The sequence below is a fragment of the Rosa chinensis genome, chromosome 4 (assembly GCF_002994745.2).
Source record: "Rosa chinensis cultivar Old Blush chromosome 4, RchiOBHm-V2, whole genome shotgun sequence".
Classification (NCBI taxonomy): Eukaryota; Viridiplantae; Streptophyta; class Magnoliopsida; order Rosales; family Rosaceae; genus Rosa; species Rosa chinensis.
In genome coordinates, this window is record NC_037091.1 from 32768680 (window position 1) to 32783953 (window position 15274).

Below are 15274 nucleotides of genomic sequence, written 5' to 3' on the forward strand. Positions count from 1 at the left end.
CAGTAAGGTGGAGGATGACTTTTCTCTCTTAAGTGAAAAAGAAGGAGAGGAAAAAAAATCCCAAAAATAAATAAAAAGAATAAAAAAAGAATTAATTGGGTAAAGAGGAAATAATCTCTTAGAGTGTTTTGGGTAAATAGGGTTAAAAAACTGTTAGTAGAGCAAGTAGGCAAATTTTAAGCTGAAATTGGGTAAATGATCATTTTTGAATCACTATTTGCATGGAGATGTAACGGGTGACGATAAAAATCAAAATGATGAAAGGGGATAGTTATTCATATTTTTCTATGGAATAAATATATTGACCTTGACAAAAACATACATATGGGTCAAAACCTTGACTAAACAAACATGAATGTCCGATTTCCTACATTACACAACGGCTGTCTTTAGTGTTGTGTTGGGTTGCGCTCTTAGATTTTGCTGCCAACTGCCATGGCTGCTGCGATGAAGATTGTGTTTGGACTCCTTACGTTTGTCACTGTTGGAATGATTATAGGTAACGCCCATCTCAAAGTTTCAATCTTTGCTCCTATTTATCTTCCTTTTACTACATTTGTTTTTCCCGATCGAGAACCAAACAAAGATCCTGTCTTTTCATTGAAGTGAATATTAGGATCATAATAGAATCACTTGTCCTCAGATTCACTTGTACTCAACACTATGCAGTGTCATATTTTGGGTCTGAAATGGTGGGTGATTTCTAGCTCGATGTTACCTCTGAAATGTGAAATGTGAAATTTGAAAGCAGAAAGTTGTGTTTTATATATGAAACATTGAGACTCAATTGTTAGTAAGAAAGCATCGTCATACCCAAATGCGTTTTGTAGAAGTAGAGCTTTTTATCTGAAAACCCAATATAGTGTTATGTTATGGATAAACTTGGCATTCGATGATCATTCAAATCACGAATCCTGTCCCTTGAATGGTGTTAAATTGATAATACTATTTGTTTTTCAATGAATCACCATCTTTAAATTGCAGGTGCTTTGTTCCAGTTGGCATTTATACGAAGATTGGAGGAGTCATATGGTATGTTTCTGTTGACTTCTTAGACAGAGTTATTATCTTGCAGTTGCTCTTGCCGTTTTGTGTTAAGCTCATGGTGATGACTTTGTTATACCTTTTTGACATATCTTGCCTGTATACAAAGTAGAAGAGCTATTGATGAATGGATCTGCTGTAGCTCTTAATACATATATGCTGGATCTTGCTTGCTCCTTGTTCTTTTTCTTGCAAACATTGTAATTGATCATTTTGAAAGAGAGTCTTTTCAGCTGAACGATGGGAATCCCTTTGCATTTATTTATATTGTTTATTTGCCAAACCAAAATTTCAAACTAGGCAAGCCTTTACTCTTAGAATTGGTCCCTTGGATGACAGATTATTGATGCAGTCTTAAAACAATTGAGCCATGGAATTATAAATTTAGTTTTCCAAAATGAAGATTAATAGAATTAAAGGAGATCCAGGAAAATTGAGATAATCCGGTATTCACTGGTTTTATGGGCATTCATTGAAATCAAACTAAAGCGTTCAGATTCCCACCGCATGCTTTTGAGTGAAATTACGCTTTTCCATTGATTAGTAATCCAGATTCTAGACATAAAACTACCATATGAGAGCTTGCAAGAGTATAAAATTTGTTTCTGGAGAAAGTGGGGCTTGGCCTTGACTGTTTGGAATTATACAATCTCTGTAGGAAATTCGTGCATCTTTAGCTTCTTTTGTTTTTTCTTAAAGACGAGCTTTGAATTTTGTCTTGATTCTATGGACTCGAATGTCTTATTCTGTTTGTAAATCTTCATTTTTCCACCTCCATTGCTCAGTTTCTTTGTTAATGTGCTTATTGTGTGCATATCCTATTGGAAGAATGCTTTCTTTCAACTACTGAATACCTTAGTTTCTCATGGTCCAGGGGAAAGTAGTTATATAAATATGTTTGGTTAAGTATTCGTGGGCAATCTTTCATCAGTTACGATTTTATTTATTTATTATTGTTGAGATCATCAAATTCTTATAATCTTTTTGCAATTTTTATTCTATTAGATGATTCTTCTCTTTAAATGTATCCCCTTCAGGATCTGAGTTTCCAGCTTCAAGGAGACTGGGCAGAAGTCTAAATGATGGCTATCTTAAATTCCCCAGAGGTTAGTATGGTTGTTGACAAGTTACATTGAGTGTACAGTTATAGCAGATTATTATTATTTTTTTCCCTTTCTTTGGAATTTTGCTTTAGAAAATGCTAATGTTATATTCAATCTATTGTTTCATCTGCCATATATGTTATAAGTAGGTTGTATTTGGGATAAGAAATCTAAGTATGATTATTACAATATGGATTTAAGTGAAAAGTTGTTGAGATCCCTACACCCAGTGGCTAACCAGAAGCAGGCCACTACCCACTGCAAGTCATCAACCACTTAAATCTGTCTTGTCCCTTTTCTGTAATAAATCCCTCTGAAGTTGCTCTGACCATTTAACTACTAGATCCTAAATGTGGAAAAGGGAGAGGATGTAATTTGGAAGGTTCTATGCAGTCTTTTTATGAGCATGAGCGTGCCACCTTAAGGAAAGTGAGAACGTGTATGAAACCAGACCTGTCCTAAATGGGTTCCAAATAGACTTCACTGCTGAAGGAGTTATCAAGTGTAAAGGAAATAGAATTGAGTGGTGGCCTACTTTACAAACCAACAAGTAGGTCAGAGCATGAGTATTTGTTGCCAGAGTCGTCTCACTTTTTCTAAGGACAACTCAAGATTGTTATGAGATGCAAAGGTGCCTGGCACGAGCATGACAAACAATGGTTTCATTCCCAAAGAAAAGATAGAGATGCCGCAAGATGTCCCTGCATTTTCGTTCAAGAGTAATGATCACCTTTTCCTTCACTGTCCAATGGTGTTAAGATTAAGGTATAAACTTCTTCAGGTTGCTAGAGTGAGTTGGGTGCCATCTCAGCTGGTTCTTCTTCTGCTGAGAGGTTTCTTCCTTCTGGAGGTGGAAGATAAAGTGTTGTTGGAGGAACTCGTGTTAGCCAATTTTTCGAGTGGTTTCATCACTAAGGAAAAATGTAATTTTTGAAGGCAAGGCAGCGAGGAGGTTGATTCCTTTTGGGTCAAGACTAGACTTTGAACCTTGCTTTGGGGTAATTGCCCCGTTGTGTTCACAGACTATATTCTAAAGTTGGTTAGGTGGCTGCTAGCTCTTACTTATGCTTGTTCGTACCTTGATCTTGCTATGAGTTTTTTTTCCTAATTTTATTCCAGTCTTTTCAATTAGTTCTTTAACTATCTACAGAGGATAATTTGATGCCCTTGGAAGGATATTTCTGCTGTGACGAGTCAATTTTCCAAGTGCTTTCAGCTAGAAGTCGGTAAAGGGGGAAGGGGCAAGATTTTGGTTGGGGACCAACAGTTGAACTGATCTTTTCTAAGGCTTTCAGACAATCTAGATTCCATATCAAAAATTTAAAAAGTTTAGCTATTCCAAACACTTTCCCGGTTGATTGAGGTTTAGGTTTTTGAAGAAACTTAATGGATGAAGAAGTAAAGGAGGTATCTTCATTGTTGCTGTTGTTAGAAATAGTCAGATTGGTGGGCTCTGAAGTGATTGATAGGAGATAAATGGTGGAGTCATCTTGGACTTTCTCTTGCTATTCCTTTTACAGATTAACAATTAAGGTTACCTCGGATCAAGTTTTATCTGCTGCAATATTTATCTACAAAGCTAAGTGCTACCCAAGGTCAAGGTTTCAAGCTTGTTGGTGGCACATGGGAGGGTAAACACCTGTGGTTTGCTTCAAGGAGGACAAAGTCTTCAAAGCCTCCTGTAGCTTTCAAAGACTACAATTTCTCTTTTCTTCTGCTAGATTGGAAGGCAGCTGTAGTTTGAGGGATCTGGATAATAGCTGCCTTTTTACTGTAGTTTTATTATTTATCCTATAGTCCTTCTCCATTGTGAACCTCTTGCCCACATGTGTGGTATCATTGTTTGTGATCATGTGTTACCTTCTCCATTATTATTTGCTAAATTGAATATAATATTTCTCTCCTATCCATTATTATAAAGTTCTTGAAGAGCTTGAATCAAGTAGCTGGTATTTGACAGGGTTTTTAACTCATTGTATTGTGGTTGTATGTGCAGTTGCATTTTTTCTCTTCTTATTTTGATGCTCGAATCAGATTCATTGTGTCCACTATAATTATAACCCTATATGACATGCATGAATAATAGAAGACAGAGATTTAGAGATGATAGAGCACATTGCGGTGTGTTCATTTGGTGCAGGTTGAAACATTTTTTCAATTTTGTTTCCTTCTGTTTTGAAATTTCAGGTGTTCCTCATTGGACCAATGACAAAGAAGCAGAAATTTTACGCCTTGGATATGTATGTTTTCCATTTCCATTTAGTTTTGTTTTCTAGTTCTTTAAGATAGTTACATGCCTATTTTAAAAAGAAAATAAAAAGTTAATGCCATGAATCATTTAGCGGAGAGGACAATGAAATTTGACACTTGGGTAGAGAATAGAAATTATTGATTAGGCACCTTCGGTCCACGATGATTGAAACTTCTGGACAGTTTTGAACTATGCTACTTCAACATCTTAACGTACTTCATATATAACATACCTTTTTATTATACAAACACTTCATATATATATATATATAATATATATATATATATATATATTTCTTGTTGCTTGGTTTAATTATACAGTAACCTTCTCCTGAATTGTTTGGTGTTGTCTTTCTTTAATATTTGTTGGCATGGAAACGATTGTCGCAATTTAACACAGAGATGGGTGTTAAAGATAGTTACTGAAGTAATCTTGATCTAAGATCCAAGAACATTGCTATATATGTGTGATTGTTCTATTAATCTTCCATAATTTGTACGTTAGCTAAGGTTGCCACTTTTTAAAGCTTTAAACTAGATGACATTGGGTTGATGGCTGCTTCAACATCTTAACGTACTTCATATACAACATACCTTTTTATTATACAAACACTTCATATATATATATAATATATATTTCTTGTTGCTTGGTTTAATTATACAGTAATCTTTTCCTGAATTGTTTGGTGTTGTATTTCTTTAATATTTGTGGGCATGGAAACGATTGAATTTAACACAAAGATGGGTGTTAAAGATAGTTACTGAAATAATCTTGATATAAGATCCAAGAACATCGTTATATATGTGTGATTGTCCTATTAATCTTCAGTAATTTGTATGTTAGCTAAGGTTGCCACTTTTTTAAAGCTTTAAACTAGACGACGTTGGGTTGATGGCTGCGCCATATCCCCATTGTTCAACATGGTGTATTTCTCAATGGCAGTGTGCTGCAAAACAATTGGACAGTTTGCAAATGATGCAAGTGATATATGTTACTTTACACCTAATAAAATTTGTTAAAGAGGCAACACCAAAAATCTAGAGAGATAGGAAGTCCAATAAATAATTCATAAAAGATTAGAATGAAACTCAATTCTGAAAAAGAGGATTATAAATAATTTAGCTTTAGAACACTTGTCTTGTATCCTCGGATGACTTTTTGTTTTTGGTTGAGGGAAGGAGGGATGTTATTTTAAATGGGTTTTCGCTGTACATTGCTTATAGTGAGATTTTGATTTTCTTTCTCTATACCGTCAATGTAGGTCAAGCCAGAAGTGATAAGCTGGTTACCTCGAATAATTGTGCTTCATAACTTCTTGAGCACGGAGGTATGCTGTTCGCATATCTAAAAGCATCAACTATTCTAGTGTGCATGATTATTTTTAACTCTTATTGTAATTTCTATTGGCTTCAGTGATTGGGCACTAGTTTTTTGTTTACCTGGGAATACTACTACTGATAATTGCAACAGTAAAAAAATAGCTCAAAGAGTGTCAAGTACTTAAGTTTTCAAGCTAGAATACTGGTCAGTATATTCAAAGTTTCATAAATTGATTTAGATAAATACAAATGTTGAAGTAGGAACAATGAGTTTATGTATTTGCAGTGGATTTGAATTTGGAGCTTTAGGATATCTTTCATAGGGAAGATGATAGAATTAATAAACTTCTCTAAAATACATAAATGAGAAACAGGTCAGTTTCACTAATTTAAGTTGGTCTGTACTACTAGATTTTGTAAAATGATTTATTGGCTTCCGGATTTTGGGTATTCAGTTCTAATTCAATTTAGTAGACAATTGGCCAATCTTTAACCTTGAATAGAAAAGTATGATTTGTTCTCCCTTGATAGAAACTTTTGTGTTTGTTGATTAATCTTAAGCTGCCAAATGCAAGGGTGTCAATGTTGTTTGGCAGCACATGTTAAATGAAACTTCGAGTGGAACTATTGAGGTTTTTGATTGATTCTTGAGGATCTTTAGTTTCCTAATCTAAAAAAGGAAGCTGTAGAACATAGCTTCTAAATTGAAAGGTTTACACCCATTACAGGAATGCGACTATCTTAGAGCTATTGCCTCTCCTCGCCTTGAAGTATCCACTGTAGTGGACATCAAAACAGGAAAGGTATGCACCCTCTTTTTCCCAAATTGGAGGATCTTATGTCATGCTTTGGCGGTCTTGCCTGTCCTTAGAAGTTGGGATATAATTCTGCATGATATCATGCTAATAAAGTATTTAATGCTTTCAAGTCTCTTTTTTTTTTTTTGGGTCTGAAAATACTTTGCAACTCCGTAAGTGAAATATGTTAGCTGTTCGTTAGGCTGCTTATATAAATTGTTAGTGGTCCATTTGTATCCTTATGTTTGCCTACTGTCTTGAGTGTATAAGTTTAGGTGTACATGGGGTGGTAAGGCTGCGTATACCAATTGTTAGCGGTGGAATTACTGTGGCTGTTGTTGTCTTAGTTTTGGTAGTTCTTGTTCTCTAAGTTCAGTCCATTAGTTATACACTTCTAGGTACATTCTTTCTCTTTGCAATAAAATTCTGTCTCCTATCAAAAATTTTAAAAAGATAAGAGAAAATACTCGGCTGATAGATGGGAGCCTATGCCAATTGATTGGCACTGCTGTGGAACAAGTTCTTCGATTGGCAAGATCGACACATGCCTTTGGAGGGGCCAAAAGTCATAAACCACCCAAATTTAATTCATGATAATTAAAAATCACAGCAAAAGCATGTTGATTAGCCAGTAGATTGTAAAAATGTAAAAGCATAATCTCTCTTTTTATTTCAAGTCACAGTACTTCTATCTTTCTTTTATAACTTTTTTTCCCTGTATATGGTCAGTTGCTCGAGTTAGCTCTTATTGTGGTCAATGGGTTTCTTTGATGGGCTGTTATAACTTTAAAGCTAATATGTTTTCCTTTCCAGTTAAGTGCATAATCGTTCATACTGAGTATCCATTTTTTCAGGGGATAAAGAGTAAGGTTCGTACCAGCTCTGGTATGTTCTTGAGTCCTCAAGAGAAAAAGTTCCCAATGATACAGGTAGGTGGTTTAAGTTCAATTCTTTTCTTTTCTACATTAATCAAGGCTTATTACTTATTGGATGTGAATTTACAATGTCAGATTTGTAGGCTATTTTTTAATTTATGCCCCCATCCTGGAAACTAGTGGCTCATACCTGTGTCAGTCCTCATAAGGAAAAGCAACCAGAAATGCAACTTTATCTTTTTAAATTTAGTGATATGTGTACAACCTTATCCACATGTGATTTCTGTATAACACAGTAAGATTCGTTATCTTGCAAAGGCCTTGAATCTTCTAGGAGTATTCTTTCGTCTTGAGTCATCATTAGACGGTACTTTGTTTTAGTGATACTGAGAGAATAGTCAGAGTACTTGAGACAAAATATTGGACGAGGCTACTTTGGCTGAGTGATCTTTAATAGTCTACTGTCAGCGATTGATATGTACTTGAGAAAGCTTGCATATCTGTTAAACTATTTGTTTCCTTGTATGCACATGAGTACATGTGTATGTGTGTATGGATGGAGAGGAATGAGGTAGGAGTAGAGGGATATCCTGAGCGCAATGTCCACTTTTAAGCTTTGTATCTGATGTCTACTTGTATTTCCAATCTTTATTTATTTAGTGTTAGCATAGTCCTTTGTGGTTGAAGAGCAAACCAAACTCTATCTAACTGTGCTCCTCTTTCTTTTACTCAATTAGGCAATTGAAAAACGTATTTCTGTCTATTCTCAAGTACCAATAGAAAATGGGGAACTGATTCAAGTTTTGAGGTACGTGACTTATTTGAGTATAAAGTCAATTCATGAACATGCAGAGCAATATATTCAGTACCAAGGCTAACATCTGCAGCAGCACAGGTATGAAAAGGACCAGTATTATAAACCTCATCATGACTACTTCTCTGACACTGTAAGTTTCTTTACTCCACATTATACTTGCCCCTTCACTTGCAGTCATCCTTAATTCCTTTGCCGTAAATTTGTAATATTAACTTATTAAGATTCTTTCTTTCTATGCTGACAGTTTAACTTGAAACGTGGTGGTCAGCGAGTAGCAACAATTCTGATGTATCTGAGTGACAATGTTGAGGGTGGAGAAACTTATTTTCCTATGGTACTTTCTTTTCCTAATTGGATGCTTCATTGCATGTTACTATTCTTGTTAGCCTGCTACCTAATGGCGTCATGTACCCAGAACTGAATAACGGGGACATGGTTAAGGAGGGGGAAATGGGTTGGGATGGGCAATAGGTGGAAGAAATAACTAAGGTGGTTTCCTAGGATTGGATCCCGGCCATCCATACGTATTCTTTTAACCTTTTCAGACAAAAGCGAAGTAAACTTATTTTATTTATCTAGTTATTTTCATTTCTTTTCCTTTTTGGCTGGTTATATGGACCATTTTACCAAGTCGGGCATTTCTTATCTTCATTTATTCTGAAAGCAGATATTTTTTGTCTTCTTTCTATCTTATTTAAAAAGGTTTTATCTTCCTGTCAAAACACAAGTGAGGCTTGAAAGATAGGCCCCAAGGTGCTACAGACACGGACCCTTAGGTGAATTTCAGCACAGTACTATCTCATATATAACTCGGTGATAGGAGAGCTGCCCCTCTAATCTGTGGAGAGAAAACACCATTGAGCTGAGGGGGCAATATAGGTTCTTATATTAATGTGTTTAATTTCTAATATAGCTCTAAATCAGAAACTTCTCAAATTCTAGGACTTCATATCCCATTTCTAAAATTTCAATCATTTAAAGTTCCTTGGTACTTCCAAAGTTTTCATTCCAATGACCATTAAAATTCTGAAATCTGTTTCAAGTAGGAGATTTTGTGATTCATGAAATTACATGGTGCTTATCGATGCCAAGGATTTTCCTCAGGCAGAGAGTTGAGGTTGTCAAACATGCTGTTTTGAACATAAGATAGTATTTTAATTTCTCAGTTGTAAATTCTCTTTCCATCCTCACTTGTGCATGTATTATTCGTTGAGAGTACTGCAAGTCTGTGTTTTAACTTGTGTGGGATTTTAGGCTGGCTCAGGTGAATGTAGCTGTGGTGGAAAAGTTGTAAAGGGTATGTCTGTCAAGCCAACTAAAGGAGATGCTGTCCTTTTCTGGAGCATGGTTAGTTTCCCTTTCAAGTGATGCATTAATAGTTGCATTTTTCAAAAAACCAAATGATGATTTGCCTTCTATGGTGATGACTTGATTCGTTTTTGATATTTTTTTGCTTTTTAGTGGAGTAAAGGTTGGTGTGACCACAAACATATGTGATATTTTTTTTTTCCAGGGTCTGGATGGCCAATCAGATCCAAATAGCATACATGCAGGGTGCGAGGTGCTAGCTGGGGAAAAGTGGTCAGCCACAAAATGGATGAGGCAAAGAGCTACCTCTTGATTTTTCTAGCTTGCACCTCTTAAATTATATGAATTTTGGGGCTTTTACCTGGTTCATGAAATAGATAGATACGTACAGTCAGATATCTCTAAGCCATGATGGACATCAAGTTTGGCATTCCAAATATGATGAGCATCAAGAGTAGTGTCATACCGCCTCAGTTTAGGTAGTAGTGGGATTAAACAGAACAACATACTCAATAATCATGATAGAAAGTGAAGAGTGCATATGATCACGGAGAATAGTATGGGATAAGGTGCATCTTGTAATGAAATTCTGTTGCCGAGAAAGGCAAAATGCAAATGCTTTCTTGATGGCAAAATTTAGGCCTCTTATGAAACCTTTTCTTGAAATCCTTGGTGGAACACTTGCCCTTGTTGATTTTCCTTCCAAAGACAACATTGCAAGCTTAAAGCCATATTAACAGATTCTTTATGTTGTGTTTTACTCGAAAGGAAGAGAGAACATTGTGTCATCTACAAACTGCAAATGAGAGATCTCCACCTATTTTTCTACCAACTACAGACCTTCAACTAGCTGCATCTTCTTATCAATCATCATGTTCAAGAGTTGAACTTAGCTTACAACAGGGGAAGTATTCATGCCACTAGACTAAATGGAACTATTGGAGCAGACTGAAACAAATTTTTGTTATTAAACAGATTCTGAGTTAGGTCGATCTTCCCCAATTTCAATTAATTAACGTGTGTGTGTGTGTGTGTATCATACGCCACAGAACCACAATTATTACTGAAGTACCAGTAATGCACATGGGGAAAGCCTTAAGTGTACTTCAAAATCTTATTGCTGATAGACCTAGCCACAGATATGGCACCTCATTTCCTTACTACAAGCTGACAACTCTAACCGTCAAACATTGGTACGGGGAAAGCACTGCCACTACATAAAAGTCCCGATTCAAATCCCATTTTAGGTGGCTATTCCTCAACAACTTTCATAAGCCCAAATAAGCTCGAGTAATTAGAAGCAACCAATTCCCGTGTATCCTTCTTTTTGCCCTTTCGTGGATCATTAGCATCTTGTTGTTGCTGTTCAGCCTTTTTCTGAGCTCGGACAATGGCTCGTCTTGTACGGGGCCGCATTTCCCTTACTCTCCTAGGGGGCATCACATATGGTTCAAGGGGCCGATCACCAAAGGGGTGTTCACTACCAGGAAATATCCTCAGCTTTCTATCCCTATCCTGCAATATGAAGCAGCATTCCACAATATTTTGATACAAGATACTCTGTGTTAGAACTTAACAGACAAGAAAATGGTACTGTAATGAAACTCACATCGCGCAATTTGTTCTTTGGAAGCATACGTAACACAGCTTTGCGAATGACCTCTGCAGGATCTTTGACCATCTGATCTTTTAACGTCCTCTCCTTCAGATGACCCACATACCTACAAGCCATATATGATTCGACATTGAGACCAAAGGGATATGCCTATATCTAGAAGATATTATAAAACATAAAAAATAAAAGTTCCTTTATTCATCAGTAGATAAATGAGTAAACTTGATGATTCTCAGAACTCTATTAGAACGCTAATTTGTCAATTTCAGTGTTCTTGAAGGTCTACAACTAAATGAAAATGAAAAAATAAACTTTATGGAACTGGAACTAGTAGTGACACAACAACTGAATGACTTTATATCCATTAAGCCCACCACAATAGCAGCAATATATGACAACTTTCAGTAATAAGTACTTACCCAGTATGCCAATGATAAACTTTATCAGTCAGTTTACTACCCGTGACGCAAATATCCTTCGCGTTCAGCACAATGCACATATCTCCATCATCTCGATTTGGAGTGTATGTTGGTTTATCCTTTCCTTGAATCACAGTAGATATTTGAGATGCTAGCCTTCCAAGAACCTAAAAATGGGTTCATTTTTATCATTTACTTTTAAGAATTGATATGCAGACAACTGAATATTGTTGATATGCAGACAACTGAATATTGTGATTACACCTAGTTCAGAATTTATCGTAAATGCATTAAGAAGCCAATTGCTTCAGCATCCACCTTGCACTATAATGTACTGATTCATCCTGTTACTTTTCTTCCAAAAAGGTATCAGAAATTCAAGCATCATAATTCATACTAATGTTGAAATCAAGAATGCAAAAAGGTCTTCTATTCCTAAGTTCCTAACAGCTAGATGTTACCAGAAATGTTATGAAATTCACAAACAAGAACCTGGCCTTTCGCATCAAATACTCTCCATCTCAGACCATCAAGATTAATACGTCTGAGGCCGGCAACAGCTTTCTGTACAAAAATCAAAGCACAAGCTTTTTTAAACACAAATTGTCCATTCACACACCACAAAGATTGGACTTTTTACAATACTGGGTGCAATGTGAAACTCCCAGGCTATAAATTAAAACCTACAAGAAGCAAAACCTTTGTCTTGGTACATTTCACTAAATGTGCTAGCTTTTTGGTTAATATACAAATTTATAGTTTGTCTTGCTTTAAAATCTACAAAGGATAATTTCTATGAGCACTGGTTTGGACCAGACAATCAACCACTAAAACCATGAAAATAAGATTAGTCAGTATATCAACAAGGCAACATCACCTTCATGTTACCGTTAAAAGACCTAGCTGCCTGGCTTGCCATTTCTCTCTTCTTTTTCTTCTTCCAACTTTACCTTCAGTGACTTTCAACTTCTTCAAATGCAAATCAACCAGCTGTCAAAACAGAATCAAAGGTTTAGCAAAGAAACATAAAGCTCAAGAAGATCTAGCAAATTTTATCATAAGAAAAAATAAATAAATACAAAACAAAAAATTACTTATATTATGTAATTGTTAACCAAACTTGGCTTACCAGAGAAAAGAATCAATTCCTTATTTTATGAAATTTATACCAGATTTTGTATCAGCTTCAAAATCTAACTTTATAAAAACACTCAAACTTGGGTCCCTTGGATGTACTCACAGATGCAGTAGAACATTTTGGATATAACTATAAAAAAGATTTCAGCTTCAAATACAATAAATCCAACTTCTAAAGAAACCAATAGAACCATGACAATAGATAAATTCTAATTGAGACTAGCCTGTTGTGACGGGCATCTAAGGAGGTTTATATTTGCTAGATAACATAATGATCCATTTCAAAGAAACAATAAGTCAAACAAATAATATGCATAAATTCTGTGTTAAACAAACAAGAGATAGATTGCAAATCTACTTCAAGTCTCTTCCTTTGATTCCTGTATTCTGTATTCTGGGTATTAGTATTGAAACCATAATATAATACTAATACTAATACTAATACTCTAATATGTTTTTCAAGTTGTATCCTTTTCTCCAGAGGCACGCATTAACTCTCAAAAATCAAACTCACACCACCTCAACACTCGAAATCTTCTCATAATTTTTGTCTCAACTACACAGATAAGAGTGTAAATTACTGATAAAGGTCACTACAACATTAAATATCAAAGAAACGACGATTCCTACGTACACTATTCATCAAACCAAGTTTTTAAAAAAAAAAAAAAAAACGGTAACACCATGGAAACAAACTTGAGTATTTGAGTAGTTCAATTTGTTATCCCAGTAATCTGACAAGTTGAGGAAGAAGCCTAGATGAATTGAAGTGCTATCCATCAAAAGTTGAAAAACACAAGATAGTACCGTACAAAATTCCGCAGAATCATCATTATCAATCAAGCAAAAGCAAGAACAGAAAAGAATTCCATATAGGAAAGCTAACAATTTTGATTAAAAGAGAAATGAGATATCACCTGCAAATGCGATCGGGTGGCTCAGCCTTGGCGTTCCCAGCAATTTGGATCGTGAAAAATGAACCTTTTGGTTTTTAACTCAAGGCTTAAACCCTTATGATCAAGTGATCATGGCCCTTCGGTCACTCAACTGGTTTTTTTTGGTTTTTTCTTTTCTTTTTCCTTTTTTCTTCTTCGATCATGGGCCTAAATTTTAAACAACAAACTACAAAGACCCTCCTAGTAGAAGTCCAAAACACAAAAAACTCCTCAACTTTTGGTTTTATACATCTAAGGACAAAAGTTTACACTTAAGGACATTTTGTCTTTAGCAAGTTTCACTTTCTCTCTAAGTTTTAATCTTTCCCTTCAGTAAAAAGAAAATTGACGGAGCGTAGTGGGCCCATGCTTTTGAATTTGTTTGTTTAACCATATTGCAGGTATAAATCCATCCTCTATACTCGAAGGTAAACGGTTATTTTTACCATTCATAATTTCGATTGTTGATAGACTTGAGTTGATTGCTATCTGCAAAATTACTACTAAGGAACTGCAAAAAGAGAGAGAGAAATTGAGAAAATTAAAAACCTATAGAGATAATCTTAGTAGAGATTCTCCCAATTACTGGGATATTATCTATAGACTACAGACTAGAATCTATAGAATAGAAGAGGAGATAGATAATCTCTTAGATGTTCTGGAAGAGGAACAAAAACCTCTTGATTATTTGAGCATTGGTTAGATCCGCACATCACTGGTATCAGAGCTTGTAAAATAGCTCAAAGGAGAACCCCTCCTTAATGGAGACAATGTCAGAATTGTTATTAGAGAAAATAAATTCTCTACTAAAAACTTCTGATGAGAAATATCAGAAGCTGTTACTAGAAATATCTAGATGTCAAACTCATCTAGAAAAATTACCTGCTATAATCCACCAATTGGAAAGATTGGAAAACAAACTGGATTATATCAAGGGACTTCCAAAAGCGGAAGAAAAAAAGCTGACAGTTGTCAGTAGAAAAATCAATGAACAGCAAAAAACGCTAGATTCTATGAAAAATATACTGAAGGACAAGAAAGTGCCTACAGTAAAAAAGAAAACTAATGGATTCAAACCATTAGAAAAACCAGACACAAATCGTGTTCCAAACATGATTTTTCTGGAACCATCTACTAGTCAGACTAGTATCCGGTATGAAAACCCAGAAAAAAAAAAAGAGAAATGAAGATGTTAAGCATCTTTAGAAAAAAGAAAGGAGTACAGCTCCTTAATGCTGAAGAGTTCGAATTCAACGAAATTGAACAAGAGGTAAAAAACTCCTCCATTCCAAAATTAGATTTTAAACAAATCTACAGAAAAGGAAAATTTGATCTGATGGATAGCCATCATTTTAAACTACTGGAGATTACAACCCCAGCAACAGCAGGTGGAGAGACTGATCTTCTACTGATCACTCCAGCAGAAGTAGCCAGAGCTCAAGCAAAAAAGTATCAATTTATGCATATTGGAGAAGTCCAAGTAGGCATAAATCTGCTTGCTCGTGAAAGAATAAACTGTTCAGTCCTATGTATTCTACAGGACAATAGGTTAACAGACTTCCAAGCTAGCTTGTTTGGGACACTGGAAGCATCCTTGTGCGACCAGATAGCATATTTCAACTGCTTCCCCAACTTTACCACCAGCCTGAAAGAT

The 15274-nt window shown here is 35.5% G+C and overlaps 2 protein-coding genes across 2 annotated transcripts; one reads left to right on the plus strand and one right to left on the minus strand.

Moving 5' to 3' along the window:
* Positions 1 to 314: 314 nt before the first annotated feature.
* Positions 315 to 10167, plus strand: LOC112198459 (prolyl 4-hydroxylase 1). The gene is made up of 12 exons (XM_024339585.2): positions 315 to 499; positions 985 to 1032; positions 2082 to 2150; positions 4335 to 4387; positions 5660 to 5725; positions 6446 to 6520; positions 7369 to 7443; positions 8127 to 8197; positions 8285 to 8336; positions 8451 to 8540; positions 9461 to 9553; positions 9720 to 10167. The coding sequence occupies exons 1-12, from the start codon at positions 436 to 438 to the stop codon at positions 9825 to 9827; spliced, it is 864 nt and encodes a 287-aa protein (XP_024195353.1). The 5' UTR covers positions 315 to 435; the 3' UTR covers positions 9828 to 10167.
* Positions 10168 to 10548: 381 nt separating this feature from the next.
* Positions 10549 to 13783, minus strand: LOC112198461 (50S ribosomal protein L13). The gene is made up of 6 exons (XM_024339586.2): positions 13603 to 13783; positions 12426 to 12538; positions 12041 to 12112; positions 11549 to 11715; positions 11124 to 11235; positions 10549 to 11029 (listed from the first exon to the last, which is right to left on the minus strand). Exons 2-6 carry the CDS (start codon positions 12465 to 12467, stop codon positions 10766 to 10768), a joined length of 657 nt encoding a protein of 218 aa, XP_024195354.1. The 5' UTR covers positions 12468 to 12538; positions 13603 to 13783; the 3' UTR covers positions 10549 to 10765.
* Between the last annotated feature and the right edge of the window lie 1491 nt (positions 13784 to 15274).